At 34.9% G+C, this 21,686-nt stretch overlaps 1 protein-coding gene across 2 annotated transcripts in view; it reads right to left on the bottom strand.

The window, feature by feature from the left end:
* The window catches only part of cert (ceramide transfer protein), a 30,672-nt gene that overhangs the window by 4,756 nt on the left and 4,230 nt on the right, over positions 1-21,686 (bottom strand). For both annotated transcript variants that reach the window (XM_053759071.2, XM_053759072.2), the window contains 6 exons: positions 20,443-20,619; positions 18,697-18,847; positions 18,088-18,148; positions 1,786-1,968; positions 711-817; positions 181-302 (listed from right to left, as the gene is read on the bottom strand). In XM_053759071.2, coding sequence (XP_053615046.1) covers positions 181-302; positions 711-817; positions 1,786-1,968; positions 18,088-18,148; positions 18,697-18,847; positions 20,443-20,619 — 801 coding nt within the window. The remainder of the gene's footprint in view (positions 1-180; positions 303-710; positions 818-1,785; positions 1,969-18,087; positions 18,149-18,696; positions 18,848-20,442; positions 20,620-21,686) is intronic.

Raw genomic sequence — 21,686 nt, 5'->3', positions numbered from 1 at the left:
CTCTTCTCCGTCAAAAGCGAATCGGACAGACGGATCTGTGTACAAACTCATATGGCACGTGTAGTATTCGAACCTGGGACCTTTCGGTTCACGAGCGGGCGTCTAAACCATTACGCCACCACAGCCATCTGTATTACAACACAATAAACTTTTATTTTAAATTAATGTAAATATACTCACTCTCCCACTCGTAACGGTACCGCGGGTTGAAGAAGTAGTGACACATTTCGCGCGCCGACACGCCCCGGACTTTATGCATCGCTTTTAGCGGGTCCATTACCATGCCGTCCACCTCCATTTCTCTAAACAAAACATATCAAAATACTTTTTCAACGAGTAACACAGTAAAGCCAGCTCATTGCTAATGTGTATTAATTGAATTTTTAATTCAAATAACGTTTATTTTTATGATAAATTCAGACATTGATCATATGCGAATTTCTGAGTATAATCTCAAGTCGAAGTTCGATAGTAATATTTTTTATATTAAAAAAACGTCAGTTAAAATAGGGGTAATAGATAGGGGTGCTAAATAATGAAGAAAAATAATATCTGGCTAATAGGGTCGCTATTGCTGCAAATATTCAAGAAAATAAAACTTCTGAGTTTGGTCAATTTATCATTTTCATTCATTCATTCATATTGCGCAAATAATCGACTGTTTACAGGCCGCATAATTTCATTCCTGTATGATTGAAGTATTTCGTTACCTCCTGTACATCCTCATATCGCCCTCCTCGGCAAACAACTGCCATCCTATCTCTCCACCAACGCCCTCGAATGCTGCTTGGATCTGCTCCGTTGATATCCGGTCGATCTGTAGATGAATACAAATATATTTGACTATTAGTACCACTTTTTTTAAATAAATGGTCAACACGTTGTGGCACACATCACATGTAGTAACAATAAATCGAAACATAGGTATGACACATTCTCACCCGAGGTCCATGCCTTCTTCATGAATGATTAATGAGAGCGAAATGCTTGCAATAAACAATATCGATTCACTATCAAGTACGCACGCATATTAATTGAAACTTATCACTTGGTGCCAACTTTTAATTGTAGTCAAATACAGTTTTTTCCATCAAAAATTTCCATAAACATCACAAGTGGCTGCGTCCCGCTTTGCTTCAGTGGAAATATTGGTGTAAAAAGCACCCTGTGACACTCAGAAATATTTCTAAAAGAATTTTGTAAATCGGTTGAATAGTTCCGAAAATTCTACAATTCAAGAGATTCTACAAAGATATACAAACATCCTCTTTATAATAATAATGTAGATAATATTTAAGTTCAGTAAACCTTTCAGTCAGCAATGCATCGGCAGTAATAGCGACAAAAAAATCATTTTGGTTGATTAAGATGATTTGACAAGGATAAGATGGACGGGATTAAAATTTACTAGCTGTCTTTCGCAGCTCCGCTCTCGCCAAAATGTATCGGGATCATACAAACTTTTATGCCTATTCTAGTCTGGTTCTTGAAATTTGAAAACCTATGTTTGAACTTTTGTTTTTATATACATACCAAAATTTAACAAAGTTGGTTCAACGATTTAGCTGTGAAAGCGTGGCAGACTTTCGCTTTTACTCCTCCAGAAATTAAGTCCTAATCCTATTCCTACAGAAATTAAGTCACGAGGCATTTAATTATATAAGCACGATAGCCTCTAACCACCGCGGAAAAACTTTCTTATAGCCTTGTGGTCGTGTAGGCGGCGCCACACGCGCGCACCACTCCTCCTCCAGCTTATTTAAACCTACTGATGACATTACTCACCTCGGGCCATAGAGGATGCACTGTGAGTCTGTTGTCGATGGCTGGTGGAGGCAGCTCCACCTGGTCGCGCGTGTGCTCGGTAGACGGCGCCACTCGCGCGCACCGCTCCTCCTCCATCTTGTCGAAGCCTGTCTCGACGGCATCGTAGAACTCGTCGTCTGGTAAGGTGGAGTGAGGTCCCTCCTGGAGACAAATAAGGAACTTAATTGCGTGGATTCATTCGTCATTAAAGTAAACTAAACCACAGATTACATAATACTTCCAGTAACCAAACTAAAGGTCTGACAACTAAGTATGAAGGACGAAGTAGAAGAGAAAAAGTAGAAAAGCTGCTCTTGGATATACGAACTTTTGTACGCGATTCTCATATTGATATGCTTAATTTCAATATGAGAGCTATGTGTATACCACACAATACACACAGCTGAAATCTAAATTATGATTATAATCTAATGGCCTAAAGGCCCTAATGGCCTAAAGGCCATGATGCTCACTTATACTGGTACTTTATATTTACCCTTGTAATAGTTTTTTATTTGTACGTTTTATAAGTACATGTTATTGTTATAAATTAATTAATACTTATTATGGCAACAGGTGGACGAATCTTTAGTTGGTTTAGACCAACTAAATTAATCCACACCATAAACCTCGGCATTCACAACATCCACTTACAACGATCCGAAATGGTAGCATACAATCCGACTCTGATACAAGTGTAGCTCAATTGTTGATTATTCCACACATGTTTAACCTACATTTGTTGAGGACGATACCTTTGGAAACGAATTCGTTTGATTGCGTTAACGGTCTCGACAACTGCATAACAAGGTAAGCTAAAGTCGTTGGATAACGAGATAATTTTCTAATGAAGTATTTTAAAGTGATATTATTTGCATTTAAAAAAATAAGAAAAACCAGCAGCGTTACAAATTTTAAATAAATTGAAAGTCTATGGCCTATATCCTACATTTCCATATTATCCACAGGCCTATATGTCTCCATATACAATACAATCTGTTTTTAAAGAGTAGAAAACTGATTTTTAACGAACTACATTTTTGCCGTTAATAATAAGCGCTTGGCTAACTATAGCCAAGCGCTTATTGCAACTGTACTAACAGTCAACAGCACACAAACCCAAATTCATTGCAAACTCCGCCGCTACAAGAACGCGGCATAGACGTTCATGCAGGATAACTTTATGTGCGGTTGACTGTAAGTATATACTCAGATTAACTAGCTTTTTAAGCTAATTTAAATAACTCAAATTAAAAAACCGTATGGTCAGTAAACAGTAGACTTATGTCGATTGGATCAGATACATAACTCAAAACAAATATCAATATATGCACATAACTAATTTTAAATATTAGACAAGACTGGACCAACATAAATATTATGTCTATTATGAAAACAACCGTAAACTATATTCTTACGACGATTCTCGGAAACTTTACAAGTACTCATGTAGTGTACATAATGTACATATAGCACATTACATTTATTTATTACAGGCATTAACTTATCAGCAGAACACTATACATAGAATTCTTGAAGATGAAGTCAGGCAGTAACAGTACTATTAAATTATTTAATATGGGAGATTTCTACAAGCGATGTGTTTTATTAGTATAAACAGTCATCAAGTTACCTAAAATCATTGCAAATTCATCACTATTACGGCGGCATAGGGGTCCATTCACGATAACTTTACGACTACGTAGAATTATTCCCAAAACGATTTCGATTTTCGTTCAGATTTATCAAAAAAATCGATATAAATGTAATAATAAGTTTTCCACAAAAAGCCCTTATTTCAGTCTGCCGCTTTGAAATTATACATCGATGAGAATAATCAAAAGTATGATTCCTATTTCGCACTATTGTTCGACAAATGCAAATGATTTAACTAAGCAAATCACGTTTAAATGTAATCCTTATAATCATTATAAGCTAAATAACCTTTTAAAAATAAGCTAAAAAAATCCGTATTAAACTCGCATACAATGCGTTTAGTTTGTATGCGAGTTTGTTATCATACAAACAAGGATATATATAGATAGAAGGATATAGATAGATATATACCGCAAGGAGTACCCAGCAATGTACTTTAAATTCACCACGTTCGCCGAAGTTTTAGATAGTGAATTTCGGGCATACAATGACGATCGGCAGAACATTGATACGAGGCGATTAGCGTGGCTAACATCATCGGTCAAGGTAGAATGCTTCGTGTAAACACAGCTTAAAATACTTCAGACCGAGGCATCTGCTCAGTAACGAATATAAATTAGCACAGGTTTGTACCATTTACCGAAACTCGTATGGGAATGCAATAATGTGAGTACTTACTATTGCAAATAAATACAATCAAGGTAAGTATGTATGTTGTTTCCTGAAACTGAAGAAACTTCCCTAGCATGTGTATATTGTTAGTTAATCGATCACGCAAATGTATTGACGGTAGAAACCCATTAGTCTCAATAATACTATAAATACAAAATTGGATCACGATTGGATGTGATTTTGTTTGTTACTCAATCACCCAAAATCTATTGGGCGAATACGATGAAATTTGGTACACGGGTAGAATATAACCTGAAATACCACACAGTGTACTTTTTATCCTGGTATTCCTAAGGGAGCAAACACCCGGAACACAGTTAGTACAACCATTAGGTTACATTTTATCACGAAATAAAAATATGCTCAGCAACCAGTTCAAAAATGTTCGATTATCGTGTTCATTAATTGTATAAAACCTTTTAAATATTCTTCTCCTTCTTCGTATCAACTTGATATTACATATTGATGCAGTTTGGACTACTGCTCTTGACATGATTATTGTAATCCGAATGGATTACAAAAATCATGTCATGAGCGAAGGGACAAAAATAGGCAAAAAGTCTACTGCTGTGGAACATGGAATGGAGGGGAGGATTTTTATTTATCGCAATGAAAAACCAGCAATTACGAATACGACAAAGTTTGGCGAACTATTTCGCGATAGTGTTAAGCCGGCATAAAGCGAAGGAGAAACGGGCACGGTCCAATCACTGCCCTATTTACCAGGTTTTAGGGCTGGCAGTGACGAAATGCCAGGTAATTATCGTGTAGGTATGTCAAAAATTTTCTTTTTGAACCTTGTGATGATGTGTCCCACTGCTGCGCAAAGGTGTCCCCCTTATTTTTCCACCCATCCATGTCCTAAACCAAATTATAAAATGCCGAAAATATCTTATATAAAATAAATATCTCTCAATACATAAAACTCTTCTGTACAAAGAGGGATTTACTTTACTACAACTGCAGTATCTTCCCAAACAGTCCGTTGCAAATCCATATACTACAAGTAGTTTTATTTATTATTTATTTATTATCATACATCTTACATCTAACATTACAGGTTATAACTATTAAGTTGACTAAACCGCAGAGATTTTGGGTATAAACAGAGAAAATACTGGGCGTAAACCAATCTCTCTTCTTTTAAAGCATAGCCAATAACCACTGGAGAAAAAACTGTATTTTTATTATGGTATTAACTTACAAGCAAAATACTGGTATCATCAAGTAGATACACAAAAAATCACAGAAAAACCATATAACAAAAATATATATTGAAGTAATACCAAAAAGGTCCGTCTCCTAAGTGATGACATGGACAAATGAGAATTTATTAGACTTATACCTTTATTCATGGCAAGAAAATGAACAACCCTGCTTTGAAACCGATGGATGACCTATATATACAAAAACGATAGAATCAAGGTGGCCTCAATTTACGTGAAACGCCCTAACTTGTTCCTAAATTCAAACCAACTAAATAATAGGTCAATATATCAGAATACAGAAAAAAATGTATTTGTTCCATTAAATGTTCAATATGAATATGAGAAATATTATTTATTTATATCATAAAATTTTATATAGTGACTATTTATTTTTTAATTTAGTTAAAATATAAAACTTATGATATAAGTTGATGAAAAAATTCTAGACCCGAGGCAGTGACTTATCGAAGAGCTATTGAGGTAAGAGCACTACTCCGAGTAGGCCTCGTGCCTCGTGCGTCAGATTCCCACTCGAGTCCCGAATTTAATTATGTCCTTAAATTTTAAATTGAGTTTATAAGCATATACCTATGACATATAATATTATTTCGCACTAAATATAACTAAATTAGCTAAGCAGAACACTTTGTATGTACACACCGTCACATGATTTACATAATAATAAAGCAATATTCATTGACAAACATGAATTTACATAGAACTGTCTGATGAACTCAGTATTGCTACAAATGTTATGCAAATTCATGGAACTGTTGAGTCTTACGAATGAGTTACTGCGATAAGATACTGTCAAGTCAACCGAAATATATAATACAAACGACTGAACCCTCTGCTTCTAGTATGAGGATTTCTACTAAATAAGAAACTACTTTATCTATAGAAAATATAACCACTCCATTCTGGGATTCAGTTTCCATCTAGCGCTGTATTTCACATACCATCCGACGCGAGCGACCAAAAAAAAACAGGTAAATTCAAACATTTTGGCTAATGCGCTTTCCATCTGAATTTGTGAAGTCGTTGGTTGATTCCGAATAATATTTGCATTCTTTAAAACCCACCAAATCGCAATGGGCCCGCATGGTGTGTCATGTTATGACCCATCCTCTATATCCATCATAAGAATACTGATACCATTTTGGGATATTAAACAGGCTTGGCTAAAGGATCCTATTTAGGGAACTAACTTCAATACTAACTTAAATAAGCTCACATTAATTATGCAGAGGCGTTCCCTTACAAGCCTGACGCTGATTATGTTGTTATGAATAATCTACAAGCCCATCAGATTGTTACGCATGATATGTCTATCACCACAGAAGGGTGGTGAGACACACCCAGTAACAGATAATACAGTGGCACCCCCTGGTGACGTCATCGGCGCTCCCCATGGCAACAGTGACCGGCCTAATGTATGACAAGATCATCCCTATCACGACAGACACCTATTTTTAGCGCTTCACGCATATTTGGGGTGCGATTTGTCGAATAAAATCTACATTTTTGCTATTCTCATAGGTCAACTGGAAAATAATCATTTTATTCTCGTAAGTCATAAAAGTTTATATTATGGCAATAAAGAAATCATAAAACGTAATAAACAAAACGATTTAAAATGCTCTACAATGAAATAACATTTTCTTTTATTTTATTGAAAGAACTGTACACGGCAGGCCATTGTAAAAACATTATTTATTTTACTGCAACATAAATAGGCAATAATCTCAACAGTATGCTATTTCAGACTCCATATGAGACGATAAATAAAATAATGTACTTCTATAAATATTACTCAAAGGAGATTCATTACTTACGTCAAATAGAAAGATAAGTTTGGAGATGAGCACGATACACATAATTATATGCAAATGGCAATGAGACTGAAAGTGTAATCAAAAGCAGAAAGTGTAATCAAAAGCAGAAAGACAAAATTTTGTTGTATGGAATATAAATAGAATGCCATGAAACCATAGCTAAAAGAAATATCATTGAAACCATCTATCTCATTTCGACGAAGGGCATAATCGCAAACAATTTTATACAGCATTTTTGTATTCAAGCGTTATACAGCCAAGGTTGTGAGTGACATAAGCGCAGTGGCAAGAACCAGATCATGCGATATCTTGTTTTGGGATGTAGCGGAATTAGCACGCTGAAATTAGTGACGTCAGCGAGTCTGGATCGAACTGAATCATCTACAAAGCACTACTCAAACACTATCCATAGAGCCTATTTATTTTTATAATTGTTGATGGAAGCTGTTATAGTCAATTCTTGATGTATCCACAAAATCTCAACATTAAATCAAACACTAGTCATTAAAAATCATGCAAACAAAAAGCAGCTTAATCAACAGTATTCAATGATGCCAAAAAATCCACAGAGAAACTTGCCCCTATGATTAACAATTGCGAACACTAAAAGGTCAATCCATACATGTACTGATTACATTAAACAAAGGTATACGCACCAAGGCTACATTGCCACACGACGCTCACGCCGGAATACAATCCAGACACAAAAAGCTCTGGACTTTGCGTTGGGAGAATAGAGGTACAGTCCACGATATAATTTGTTATCCACGCCCCCAATCGCGCTTATAACCTCAATTGGATCGCAGCTGAACCTCAATCGATCCTCTATTTTTATCGTTTCGATGTACGAAAATAGTTTGACAGATTATTGGATAAAAAGTATTCCGTAAACCAAAGTAAAATTGCCGTTGTCAAAACAAGCGAAGTTGCGAAGAGAAACTTGTAATAGAAACGGTAAAAAATGCTAACGACTGAGGTTTAACTACAATCCAGCTGAAGTTGGATACCTAATTGTGTTGTCGACTGTGCCTAGGTTAAGTGACGTCAGGCTGATCGGCGTCATAGCAAGGGTTGTCATCGTATCTCCTATTAGAGTGTGACGTCCATTTTACTATATTTGTATATAACAAAGGTTACTATCAATGTTACCCTATAATAAAATGTAGGTTATGGATTTATTTAATTCGAATATGGGATAATGAACCAAACAGGTTATATTTAAGAGATATTGAAGCTTGACCCGTTAGGAAGTGAAGCTGGTAACCACAAAATGCAGTGCGGAAGGGAGAGTGCATCGTGAAATCGTATCCGTGACTAATGGCGCTGGCTCGCGACGTGTATATGACATTGATGGTGACGTCACTGAGATACCATACAATACTAATGTTACATAACTAATAACTATGAACTACTAGTTATACTAATTACTAATTATACTTACTTTTACTACTTATACTCAAAGTTAGAGGAAATTAAAGACATCGATCCTGTTGAGCACAGAGACATTGGCTAGAAAAGAGGACGTAAGTAACAAACTTCAGTAAATTCTAATCTCGATATAGAATATTCAGCATCATTTTTGTTTGTGCATGCCAAATTAATTGATTATTTCACTTTACAGAAAAAAATAAAAGGCGTCGCTACTGTTGAATAAATTTGACAACAAAAAGAAATTTCTAAATCTTTTTCTATACAGGTCGCCGGATAAAGTATTTTTGTGATTTTGTAACAAAAACAAACAATATTCAATTCGCAAATGTTAACATTCTTCAACCTTCCTTTCCGATACATTGTTATACCAAATGAGTTTTCCCATAGAGCATGAGAACCGAGTCTATGATACTATGATACGTCAGATTACATTCAACATTCACGCTACGTACACAATGCTATACCATTTGTATTTAACCTCTAATCATATTAATAGAATTATACACTTCATTGAATTTGCACCACTTCGTGTGAACTGAATATCTAATTAAAATGTTTCGGTAGTACAAACATCACATTATGTTCTGTATTACACAATAGTATATCAAGTATTGAGTACGTATAATACTTCTTCGGGTATATTTGTCCGATGTTTCAACAAGATTCTGATATTTCTTGGCAGCAGTGGTCGTTTCGAAATGCTGGTAGTCTGTAGCTTTAATAAATACCATATAAGAAGTATAGGTACTGATTGACACAATTTGGTTTTTTATGTAGTCTATAGACTGGCCATACTTTTTACATTAGCCAACAGCATTTTTGTTACAACAAAAAATATTACTGGATTAGGGAAGAAAACACATATGTTATATATGTCAAAACCAGTTTTCAATCTTAGAAAGCAATTGTGTTCCTAAGATTTATCTACTACACAAACTTACAAACACATCCTCCTTATATGTGTACACTATTTAGGATCAATTTTAAGACAGTCAATTATGTCTAAGACAATTGAATCACGAGTGAAATTTACTATTAACAATACAAAGTGAAAGTTGTTGAAAACTTTACAAATAAGGAAGCTATAAAGTAGCAAGATATATTAGTTCTAGCAGTAAATAACACTGATATAAATCAAACTACGTAACAGACATCGAAGCTGCACAGGTTCGGTTTCGGTCAACTCGATTAACTTTGGTTTCTAAAATCGATACATCGGTACAAACGCGCCGATCACGCGACCTAACACGGGTTCATTAAATTATGAGGTCAATTTACTATTCAGTGTCACTACCATTCCAAATATTCCATTTATTATTCTGTAAATACGATTGTTTTTTATTTTACTCTATAATAACGAAGAACAATGTAATTATATAAATATCGCAGCTTAAATGGCTAATTTAACCAAATGACGCGCAATTGGAAGGCTAGCCTAACGTTTAATGAACGGGCTAGCCTTCCAATTGGCTTGGCTTTGTCCACCCCGTAAGGGGTAAAGACGTGATTATGTACCAGCTGTTAATCTATATTATATTATTACAAAGAGTTACTATGCGTTTGTGAGTTTATAGAGTTTGGAGGCGGGTAATCTCCGAAACTACCGAACCAATTTCAAAAAATTTTCGAAAGCTACATTTTATCCAAGATTGCTATAGGCTATATTTTATCTTAAAATTCCCACAGGAGCCAAGCCCCGGGCAACATCTAGTTAAATAGATACAAAAGATCAACATTGACGTTAGAGAAGCTTCAAATAAAAATCTAGACACGTAACAATCAGCTTTACAAGAGTGGTAATCAAAGGTTAGCGGTCATAAAATCATGAATAACCAAAACTATGACTAATCCTTGATCTCAACTATTTACTGAAAACGCCAACATACTATGAATCAGTGTGATAGCATCGACAATTATGGAATTTTTGCTAGTACTGGAGCTATAGGCCAAGTAAACTATAGACGCGACGGACGAGTGTAACGAAGATTTCTACGACTTGTAATCCCAGCTCCACGCTGTCGCCGAACTTGGACACATCCGATGCGAATGCGTGAACATTGCGTAGTTAGTATGAGTGCATTTATTTACCGCATGAAAAACCAGCAATATATATCGGATCCGCCAAAGTATGACAAACTCTGCGACTGCAGTGTGGAGCCTAAGATTATGCCGGGCATATATAATTCTTGTGTGAGCGAAATGAAAGATATAACGGGTAACAGCTTTCTCTGTCTACAATAGTCAGTTTTTGTTAGTTTATTGTTTTGTATAATTCAATCACCATCTAATTCATAAATTTTAAGAACCTGAACAATGACACGACACTATCAACAAGATTTTGAACACAATAAGTTAAATACATGTGATACCTTGTACCGAGACATTTCATTCGCGGATTTCCAAGACATCATATTCAATACAATACATTTCAACGAAAAAGTGACTTGGACATAATGGAATTATTTCACAAAACCACAACGCGTCGATGACTTTATGTGAGATTGTCACCTATAATACATTATATTGTTTTCAATTTAATTCCGTTACAATGCAATCCAGGCAGGGAACCCTCATAGTTTCACCATGATCGTCAAAAACTATTAGTCCTTGAATGATGTTATTTGGTATAGATATACATATTGATCACGCTCACAAAGTGATCGAATAAAATCTTTTAAAAATTGTTGTTGTAGTAAACTAGAGAACTTTACACAGTGGCCCGACACGCACTTGGCCGATTATTTCAATCTCTCTCTTGAAAGTCGGATCTTCGCCAATAGACAAACGAAACGTAAGCTTTATTTTAAAAAATAAAAAGGCGGGCTTAATACTAATTGAATTCTCTAGTAGCCAATCTTTGAGAAAAAACAAAAGACAGTGGATAGTTAGACTGTTCTTTGAACCCAGACTGCAATTACTTTATTTTTTGATATGACCGCGCGGTTGTGTGTGCATAAATAATAAAATATTACCAAGATTTTTTGAAGTGAAAACTTCTTTAGCGGCGTTGTGCACTTTTTGTGATGGGTAAAAAATTATACTCACGTCAGGACACGTGCCCTCCTGATCAAAAATTCATAAGACGTCAAAAATGCACAACGTTAATATTCAAGTTTTCACTTCTGCCGGCACTCGCGGAGTGCAACCCATTTTTTTTTTCATAGCCTGTTTATGCGAACCACCGCTGGGCAAAAACCTCCCCTTTTGACTTCCATATGTTTTTCTATATAATAATAGTAAATTAAATATATATCAAAATATTTACATATATTAATGTAACATATAAAATACCTATATGTGCAAAATACATACATTAAGTATAATTGAAATCTAAAACCAGCCTAGACAATAACACCCGATGTTGACCTACCACAACATGCATATTAATCATTATTGACATACATTAATAATACGTGGTGATATGTGTAGTTGTACTAAATAAATGATTTATTTTGTCTGTCTTCATAGTCGTATTCCTCATGGCTGAGGGTCGTGGTTATTACGTGGAATGAAACACACACAATAACTTTCTTGGCATTATTAATGGAGTGGTTTGCCATTGCCTTCTCCATTTCACACACAAGTTAATAAGAATCAACCAGTGTGCAGGTTTCCTCACGATGTTTTCCTTCACCGGAAGCAAGTGGTGGTCGATGAAAACTACTATACATGAGTCAGATTGGTATACAAACTCATTTGGCATTAGTGGGATTAGAACCTGGGACCTTTCGATCCACAAGCGGGCGTCTTAACCATTACACCAGCACCGCTTCTTATTTTGTCTGTACTGTACTGTAAACCGGAGAAGACTATTATGTGAATCCAAATCATCATTTAACAATCTATTTATAATGGGTGAATCACATTCTCAGATAAGAAGAATTGTAGACATTACAGGCAAGCGTTGACCCTAATGTGTCAGACACTTATGCAGCAATCAACATTATATCACACGCGATATTACTTATTTAATTTTATCTTTTTACATAATTAAAATACACAACATTATAGTCTAAAAATTGTACTCTGTCACCTCAAACTGTTATCAAATCACACTTCATACTTTTAAAATACATGACACTACCTGTGAGCCTGATTCGGAAAACAATATTATGCACATCTTAGATTACCTTGGGTTTATAAATAAATATTTTGAATCAAAGACGACACACGTCATATGCACTTCATTATAAATAAAAAAAAAAAAATAGATCAATATTTAAGGCTAGAGACAGACCTGTTTAACTACAATGCTAAGCATTGAAAATAAAGATCAACATGTTTTTCAATAAATACTATATTTTATTATACACAATCATATCGGCTCACAAGTGCAACTAGAATGCATCTGACATAGTTTACTTTAACAACAACAGATAAAAAGAGACATTAAGCGTAGCACTAACACGTAATGTCTATCGGAAAGGCGTAAAACTGACGTACATAATGACTTTAATTGAGACCAATAAATAAATATTCAAATAACTTGTTTATAAAAATTAACTAATTAATTTTGACACAAACGTTTATTGTTGTTATGGCTCTTATTGCATTCAATGCGTGATAAAAAATTATGACCACGCGGAGACCGTTGAGGAGTTCCCTCGTCGGGAGCCGTTCTAGGGTGCACCATCAGGTCATGTTTATCATAATAATGCATCGATATAAACAAAGTTTAATTTAAAATTACCACGATGAGACACCAAAGTTTCAATAAAATCCAATGTATGCAACTACTACGAACGTAAGAGCGAATTTTAAAAATACTATTTGTGAAATTTAAGCTAATATTGTATGTAACCTGATTTAAATTTGATTATAGTCCATTGTCTGATGTTGTATAACGCGTCAGAGTTGATGAAATATCCAAATTACCTAAATTGTTACATAAGTTCTGCTTTGTTTTACTACAAATGAGTGGACGTAATATGCTCATTTAATAGGCGAAAAGGTCACTTTAACAAAAACTCTTTGCTTCTTTTAACAAAATTAAACCTTTATGTAAGTATTTAAGAAAAATGCAACAGAATTTTTTTGAGATTTTTACAGTTCGAAGGTCATATTTATAAGTCAAATTAGGATAAATTCCTCACACCAATTTGTATGTAGCTGGTACCCGAAAAAATACCTGTTATTTTATGTTTCAGAACAAAATTGACTGTATCGCATATAAAATATGCAAATCTATACTATAAAGAGGATAGATTTTGTACAATCATATGTTTGTAATGAGAAAAATCGAAATCTATTGGACAAAGGCACAACACACCTTTAATTTTAAAAACAAAACGCAGTAATTATCACCGTTGCTATTACTATACCCACAGGACGACCTCTGCATGTCTAACAGCTGACTATACTCCCAGAAAATTGAAACTTATAAACACCTTAACGGACACTTGCCATACATAATATATGCTGTCTAATTAATAAAATGCTTACATTATTTTATAGATAAACGTTTCGTTTCTTGTATTTTCTTTTCTTTTACCAATTATGTTCGCAGGGTAAGCTTGACCTTCGAAAATTAAAATTTGAATCCTAACGGTTAAAATCTTCATCTGTTTGACAGCTACGATGCCAAAAAGAAAGAAGACAGATACGTCAAACTTTTTGCAAAGTAGAGAAAAGAAGCACGCTATAAAACTGTAAAATTGAGGTTTTTTATCCATTAGCAGGACAATAAATAGGGAGCAAATATCAGATCAGATTGATATATTTCTGTACTAGCTGTTGTTGGGGGATTAACCCACTGCTAAAGGTATCTATGTAAGTCTCCTCCCATCTCTCCGCAACAAAAATCATCTCAATCCAAAGACTCCTCTGTTTTGTCGTGAGAGAAGGGCAAACAAACACAACTTCACATTACTACACATTATAAATACAATTTCGCAACACGTTTTACTTTCACTGCTTTTTAAAACCGGTTTCGTGCGAACTGCTATCCGTTAATTATTGTTACGAATGTATAATTTTAATATTCAATTATTATGTTAGTCTAATTAATTCTCTTTCATCTCTACACGTTCCCAGTTGCGTTCAGAGTTGTGAATGCCAGCATAAAAAAACATAAAATTTTGAAGATTCGGCAGTGATTTTACAACCGGCCGCCTGCCTGACGTCAACCCTCCTTGGGACTGCTATTGTTACCTATCAGCTGCCTAGGCTGTGTCCCTTAGTCACCCCGTACGACACCCCGTACTTCCACGGGAATATATGGAATGGTCTTATTCTAGGGATAGGTTTTTAGAACCACACGCTACTAAATTTAAAAAGTGATACTTTTAAAAGTTAGTCTAAATTAAGTATTCCCTCTTTTTGATATTGGTCAAAATAAATTGAAAATAAAGATATCATAAAAATCGTATTTAATAAAAAGTGTGGTAATGAATGTGATTTAAGATGATATTTTTAATTACGATACGACCAGTCTGATTAACAATCTAATAGAAGGAAAAATAGATACGAAAAAGGAAAAAAGAGCCAAGATCGGTTTATATGGACCAGATAGAAGAAAACAAGAATTTAAATAATTAAGAATATTTAAGTTGCTGTATGTACCTTTAAATGTCATAGGAAAGTACTTTCGAAAACATTTTACCATCAACAACAAAAAATTTCGACAAAATTACAATCAAGTCTTAATAACGGACGTCATCTTGCAAATATTAAGGAGAGTGGTTCAGCACGGAGCTGGAGGCGACGACGTAGCAAACCATTCACATACCAGCACGCAATGCGTCCGGGACACTACTTCTGGTCGCCGACGAAACTATGATATACCTCTACCGCGACAAAGATAGATAAGTTAAATAGTCTTGGTAGGACACACTAAGAAAGTAAGTAAGAAAACTGAAAGTGGTTGAGTATCTACTATGAATTTGTCCATTCCCATCCATTATAATTTTCATGAATAAAACTAAATTCATTTTTGCAACCGTAGCTTACACGTTGTGTACTTTGCGTTATTTATACGAACGTGGATGGCACATGGATCGATAATTTATTAATTAATTAGATTTACAAAACGAACATAATTTATACCACCATGTCGTCAATAGAGTTCATATTGATAAATCAACTGTGTAAATTAACAAACATATTAGTTACAGAGTAACAGAATTATTCGCAGTTAAAAATAATACAATAACTCATCCTGAAAAATGTATGTTACGCTAAAAATATATTTATGATCATGATTAATTACTTGTTAAACATGTAAATAATCTTATCTCGATGTTATGAAACGCCTACTTAAGGAAAAGAAAAGCAGCAATCTCTAAAAATTTGGTCACGAAACTCGCGAAAATTGACATTTCCGAATTACTCACTAATGGTTGGCTCAAGATTTTTGTTTACTTGTTGAAAAATTTTAAAATAAGAACATAAATAAATTCGAGATAATAAAACAAATATTGTACAAAAGATAAGAGTTAAAAAAAAGTAAGCTACAACAAACTGATAAGAAAGTGCACCTGTCCCAACAACTCACCTGACGCAAACTGCTCTTGAACAATTTAAATTTCATTTTATTATAATATTTACACTATTTTAAAAAATAAACACTGAACCACATAACTTAAAATAAAACTGGGAAGCTAGAAAACTGAAATGCTTTTTAATTTTTAAATTTCGAATTTTCCGCAAAAAGCGCGCGTTTCAATATTCGAAACGCGACCGTATGACTTGACGGTTGCGTTTGTTGTACTGTTGTATTAAAATGCGCTGCGCCCAGACGCGAGCCGTGCGGCGAAATGGCTGGGTTTAGATTGGAGTTTTCACTTGCGTGGAAAACTGTTTATTCTCTTTGGCGTAAGCATTAAACTGACGTGTTTTCGAGTTTGGTAATCTGTTTGTATGTATCTTTTCGATTTTTTATAAGTCATTTTTATAACAATGTTAGTGGTTGTGTGTTGTGTACACGAAACGATGCATTTATTTTGAGAAATGCCACTCGGTAAAAAGATTATATTTAGATTCCTATTTCTTGAAATTTTTTCACAAAAGTCGGGATAAGTTATAAGTGTGTTTTCTAATTATTTTTTTAAACCAATAATTTGTTTTATGAAGTTTTTATTTTTTTTAGGGAGGAAGTGTACTTCCTTCCTATTCTATAACAGTGCTAGAACTATACATACGATGAAAGTATATGAATCATACTTAGTTCTAATTTTAGCAACGGACATACGACTATGGTTTGATACTACTTATGGGATTCGCCGTAAAATGACAACACAGGTACAAACGAACTCCAAGACACCATATTGATCAAACAGAGCACGTTTCAAGAATTCAATTGATACTAAAACTAAACAAAACAAAATAATGACTGTACAGAAATTAAATTAAACACGTATGAAATTTATCTACTATAAGGCGTAAATAAAAGTTATTTCATATTTTCTTCGATAAAACCCCACCCGTGGCCTTGAACTCCTTTGAGTCCATCACGAAAACGATTTTTTTTAAACGAAATAATATGGTTTGTGCGCGTTTAATATCGGCCATAATTTATGATGTAACGTATGTACTTGCAAATAATTTCATTTGTACATGTCGGTTAAAATGAGTATAGTGCTTTGTACCTAGAATTGGCTAAAGGGCGTTTGACAATAGTGTTACATGTAAATTAACACGGGCCTGTTCTTGTTAAATATCGGACAGCGCAAATATAACATATCAAACAGATAACGTTCAAAATGTTATGCCACAAGTGTTATTTAGGGCTAACTAGGCAATCACATCAGGCAGTTAGTTTATCTGTCAGATTACACAATGACTGTTTATCACAAAGTGGTGAAACAGGCCATCCTAAGCTGAATAAAGATAGACATGGACCACCTCCAAGTCATTCAGTTTCAGATATACGCCTAAATCTATATAACAATTTGACGTTCCTAGAGTTCCTAGAGTTCCATTCGTTTATTCTTAGAGCTGTGGCCACAATATCATTATCATCCGTCAATTATCTTGAGGAAGGAATCGTTCCAAAATTCATAAAATTGACATTGCCTCAATTCTGTTAATAACTAATATGTTAATTATTGTTAAGGTCGGACAGTAAAATTATTATCTTTGTTGTAATTTAAAAAATACAATAAATGCAATAAATAGTTTCATTTATAAAGGTTAAGGTGAAATACAGGTAGTTAACGAGCAAGCGGATTACCATCTGCAATACCAGGGGTATCACAAGAGCTTTGCCTTTCAAGAAGTCTTAGATTCGTTTCTGTTGTACACATAGAACGGTGCACTCTAGACCCTAGTCAGACGGCAACCCTTGAGCAGTCAAGGAAGCCGGAATTTGGAAATCTAAAATTTGGTTATCTAAAATGTTTTTTATACTTCTACGTAACTTAAGCAGGGGCATAGAATGGCCGCACTACGCCTCTTAATGAATAAATTTAAGAAGACTAGAGATTTTTCGCAGTCAACCGACAGTGTTGTGGAGAAATTATACTATGTACTAAACTACTTACCTCGTGATCGGGTCCCGGTTTAGACGCCAGCCTAGCCTCATTCAGCTGAGTTTTCAACGCCCTGCAATTAATATATAGTATAAAGAGAAGATATAGATGAAAATTCTCTTAACAATTACGAGGACCGATTGTTTTTAATTTTATTTCCAATTTATTTCGGCATAAAAAGTTCGAAGTTTGAAATTTTATCAGTTTTATATACAGCACAAACTGATAACCAGATTATATTTATTTCGTCATTTAATCGGCATTTAAGGTTACTCGAACTATTCAGCATAAATATTGTTTATTATTGTTATCGAAATAATTGAATTAAAACTATAATGATAACACTTCTACCTTCTGTTGTTTATGTCATATCTCTCTCCTTGATATGTCAAATAAAAGCTGCATGTTCGCTCTGTGACAATTTTCTTTTATTTATTAATAAATAAAAGAAAAATATATATAATAAGATAAGAGACTAGTGGCTTCGTTCGTGTAAAAATATAACAAATTATATACCTAAACCAGAATCACACTATTGGTGTAAACCGCATGAAAATCGGACCGACGAGACAGACGCGACAGAGGATTTTGTTTTATAATATGTAAGGATATAACACTTACATATATAGTTCTTCAGCTTGCCTCGCCTGCTTCTCCCTCCTGCGCAGTAAATCAGCACAATGCGTCAGTGTTGCCATCGTAGCGCCAATAGTCGCCCGGAATGAGGCACTGGTCGCTCGAACTTCTCCAGCGTGGAGGGATAAGTCATTCCCTGTGAGAAAGTAAAATTTTTCACAAAACTTTGACGATAAAAAAATATGTCAAACATTACGTATGTTTGCCATATTTTTTTACCCTCAGAGTGATCTTGTTGCATTCAATGCGTAACATAAAGATCCGTGCAATATTACGTTGAAAAGTTCTCTAATCTCAAGTGCTCTTTCACGCAAAATCTACTGACGAAATGTTATGAAATTTGATGCACGAGTAGAATATAAACCTGGAATAACACATAGGCTTTTTATCCCGAAATTCCCACGGGAGCGAAGCCCCGGGGCGCAACTAGTATTACAAAAGTTGGATAGTTTACACCACAGTGTAATATTACTAGAATAATACCGCCACTCCCTGCCTCTTGAAACAGCATTCAGTCACCGGCTGTGCACGCCGCACAGTACATTACAGGGGCCTCATCCATTTCCGGACGCACTACGGTTATGGCGCTAGCCCTCCTCTCTTTTTGCAGTCACAAAAGCATAGGTGTTCCCCTGAACAAACTGACAGTGTGCATAGCACAGTAACGCGTTTGTCATACATTTTGTTAGGAGTCCAGACTTGTGGTTGCATAATACATAGTATGAGGAAAACATAAGAAAACACAGTTCTAGCATCTATAAATAGACAATTACGTTAGTCATTATACTGTCTTCATATCAGCACCGCAGGCGTACCGTACAGTACAAAAAATAGGCCACTCTACTCGGTAAAAAATAATGATATAAAAACAACCAAAAACGATAATTTATTATTACTTATTATTCCTACTAATTACGTATTCACTGTTGTTTAGTTCTCATAAAAGAATTTTAAGATGCTTTTTTATTTCGAAATAGTAACGTCACTGCATCACATACGACTTTCATATAAATTATCGCTATTGAAATTTAGAAAAAATATCTAATTTTACTCGTTGTCGTCTTAAAACAGAATTTCCCCTTGTTGTATAGTAAATACTATTTACTAAATAGCAAAGTTAGATATAATGCAATTAATGGAGAATAAAGGAGTCTTACACGAACAATCATATCAATCACTACTTTACATGGCGACCCTGCCAGAATGTGCTAAATAGAAATGAATAAAGAACTTAGTTCCAATCAAACCAACTAAATATTTGGTTGTAAAATCGCCAACTATTTCAATTGATGTAATTTCGCAAATGATCTTGCTTATTTGTGCTAATGTTTCATAAATCATCGACAATTTGTCAATCATCATTGTAAGGCTGGTTTTGAATGACGTTTCATTTACACAATATGATTCCATCGAGTAATTAGACGTAAACAACCACATTAATATAGTTAGCAAAAGGCACCGATTCTCATAAAACTAATTTAATAAATATGGGAAGTTCACGTTTTGTTTGTTTAGACAAGCTCATCTCTGGAACGACCAGTCCGATTTGAAAAATTTGGTATCGATGTAGTTAAAAACTCCCTTTCGAACATAGGCTAGTCTTTTTCAAAAATAAACACCCAAATGACTATAATTGGCGGCAAAAATACACCCGGTTGAAGCCGCGAGAGAAAGCTAGTTGTAAATAAATGAATTATGCATTACTTCCAGCTGTCCTAGGCCACCACTCACCATCAGCTAATTTGACAGCATCTATCGCGTCCGCTTCGATGCCCTCGTCGTTTATCTGAGGGTAAGCCGCCACGCACATGTCGAAATACTGTTGCATTTGTACGGCCTGTTTGGATAGCAGCTCTGAATATGTGTCCAGTTCTTGTATTTTCTCGGTGAGACGGCGGGCTGTGCGGCCTATAAATCAAAATTATATGTTAATAAGTTTTTTTTTCAAATTGACATTTTTGATACAAGCTTTTGTTTTCATAATGCGTGACAAACCGTTCCGGAGTTCTCTCGTTGGCAGCCGATGTGCTGGGTGCACCGTCCAGGTCATGCTTATCACAAAATACATTGGCATCCAAACAGAACGTGTACAAAAGTTCAGCTAAATCGGTTGAAGATATCTGCTTCGAAACTGAGTTAAAAGATTCCACCCGAACATACATACTTACATACCTTGCAAGTTAAATGAAAGCTTGTAAAACAGTGTTACAGAAATATACAAAATACATATGAGTACAAGTAAGACCACATGACAAATTAGGCTACGACCTCCATTTTTCCGTAGCGCGTTGCTACTCCGTTGTTTTCCATAGGTTTTGACATCGACGTGCGTCGTCGTACGTCGAAATTCAATACATAGTTTATTGTTCTGCATTGAACCATCGACGGACGTCAACACAACGGAGGACAACGAAGCCTTCGTGAAGGGTAAGGGCCTGGGCCCGTACCCTTCACGAATGTTAACCGCGGTAATCAATACGGGTTTGCTATGAATTGTATGGTTGATGAGTTACTTTGAAGATTTTATTAAAATATCGCATTGTCTTTTGATTCGAATTAATTTCCACAAATCGATTGTATGACTGAAAGAACTGCACCGCACAGCCTCATCTATATTAAAGCTATTTACATTTTTGTAAATTTAACATAGTAGTGTATGATTATTTTTAGGATGGAACATGGAACTGATTTGAACCCAAAGGAATAAATTTCAAATTACTTAAATGAAATCCTTTCAAACCTTACAATGAATATAAAACTTTATCACTTATTAGCCCCAGATTTGTATCGTGAGGTCCCGCCCTAGAATAGGACCAATACATGGGCGAATTTCACGAGCATTTTGAACTCCGCCGTGGGCTCTCATTAGTGTTTATTAAATTGTACCATACACAGTAATCAATTTAATTATCCAATTTTATAAATAGGTTAAGACTGGTACAATGTTAATTTTATAAATATTTCATTAAAAATAA

Source organism: Plodia interpunctella, chromosome 18 (assembly GCF_027563975.2).
Source record: "Plodia interpunctella isolate USDA-ARS_2022_Savannah chromosome 18, ilPloInte3.2, whole genome shotgun sequence".
NCBI lineage: Eukaryota > Metazoa > Arthropoda > Insecta > Lepidoptera > Pyralidae > Plodia > Plodia interpunctella.
This window is presented reverse-complemented; position numbering and strand designations above follow the sequence as displayed.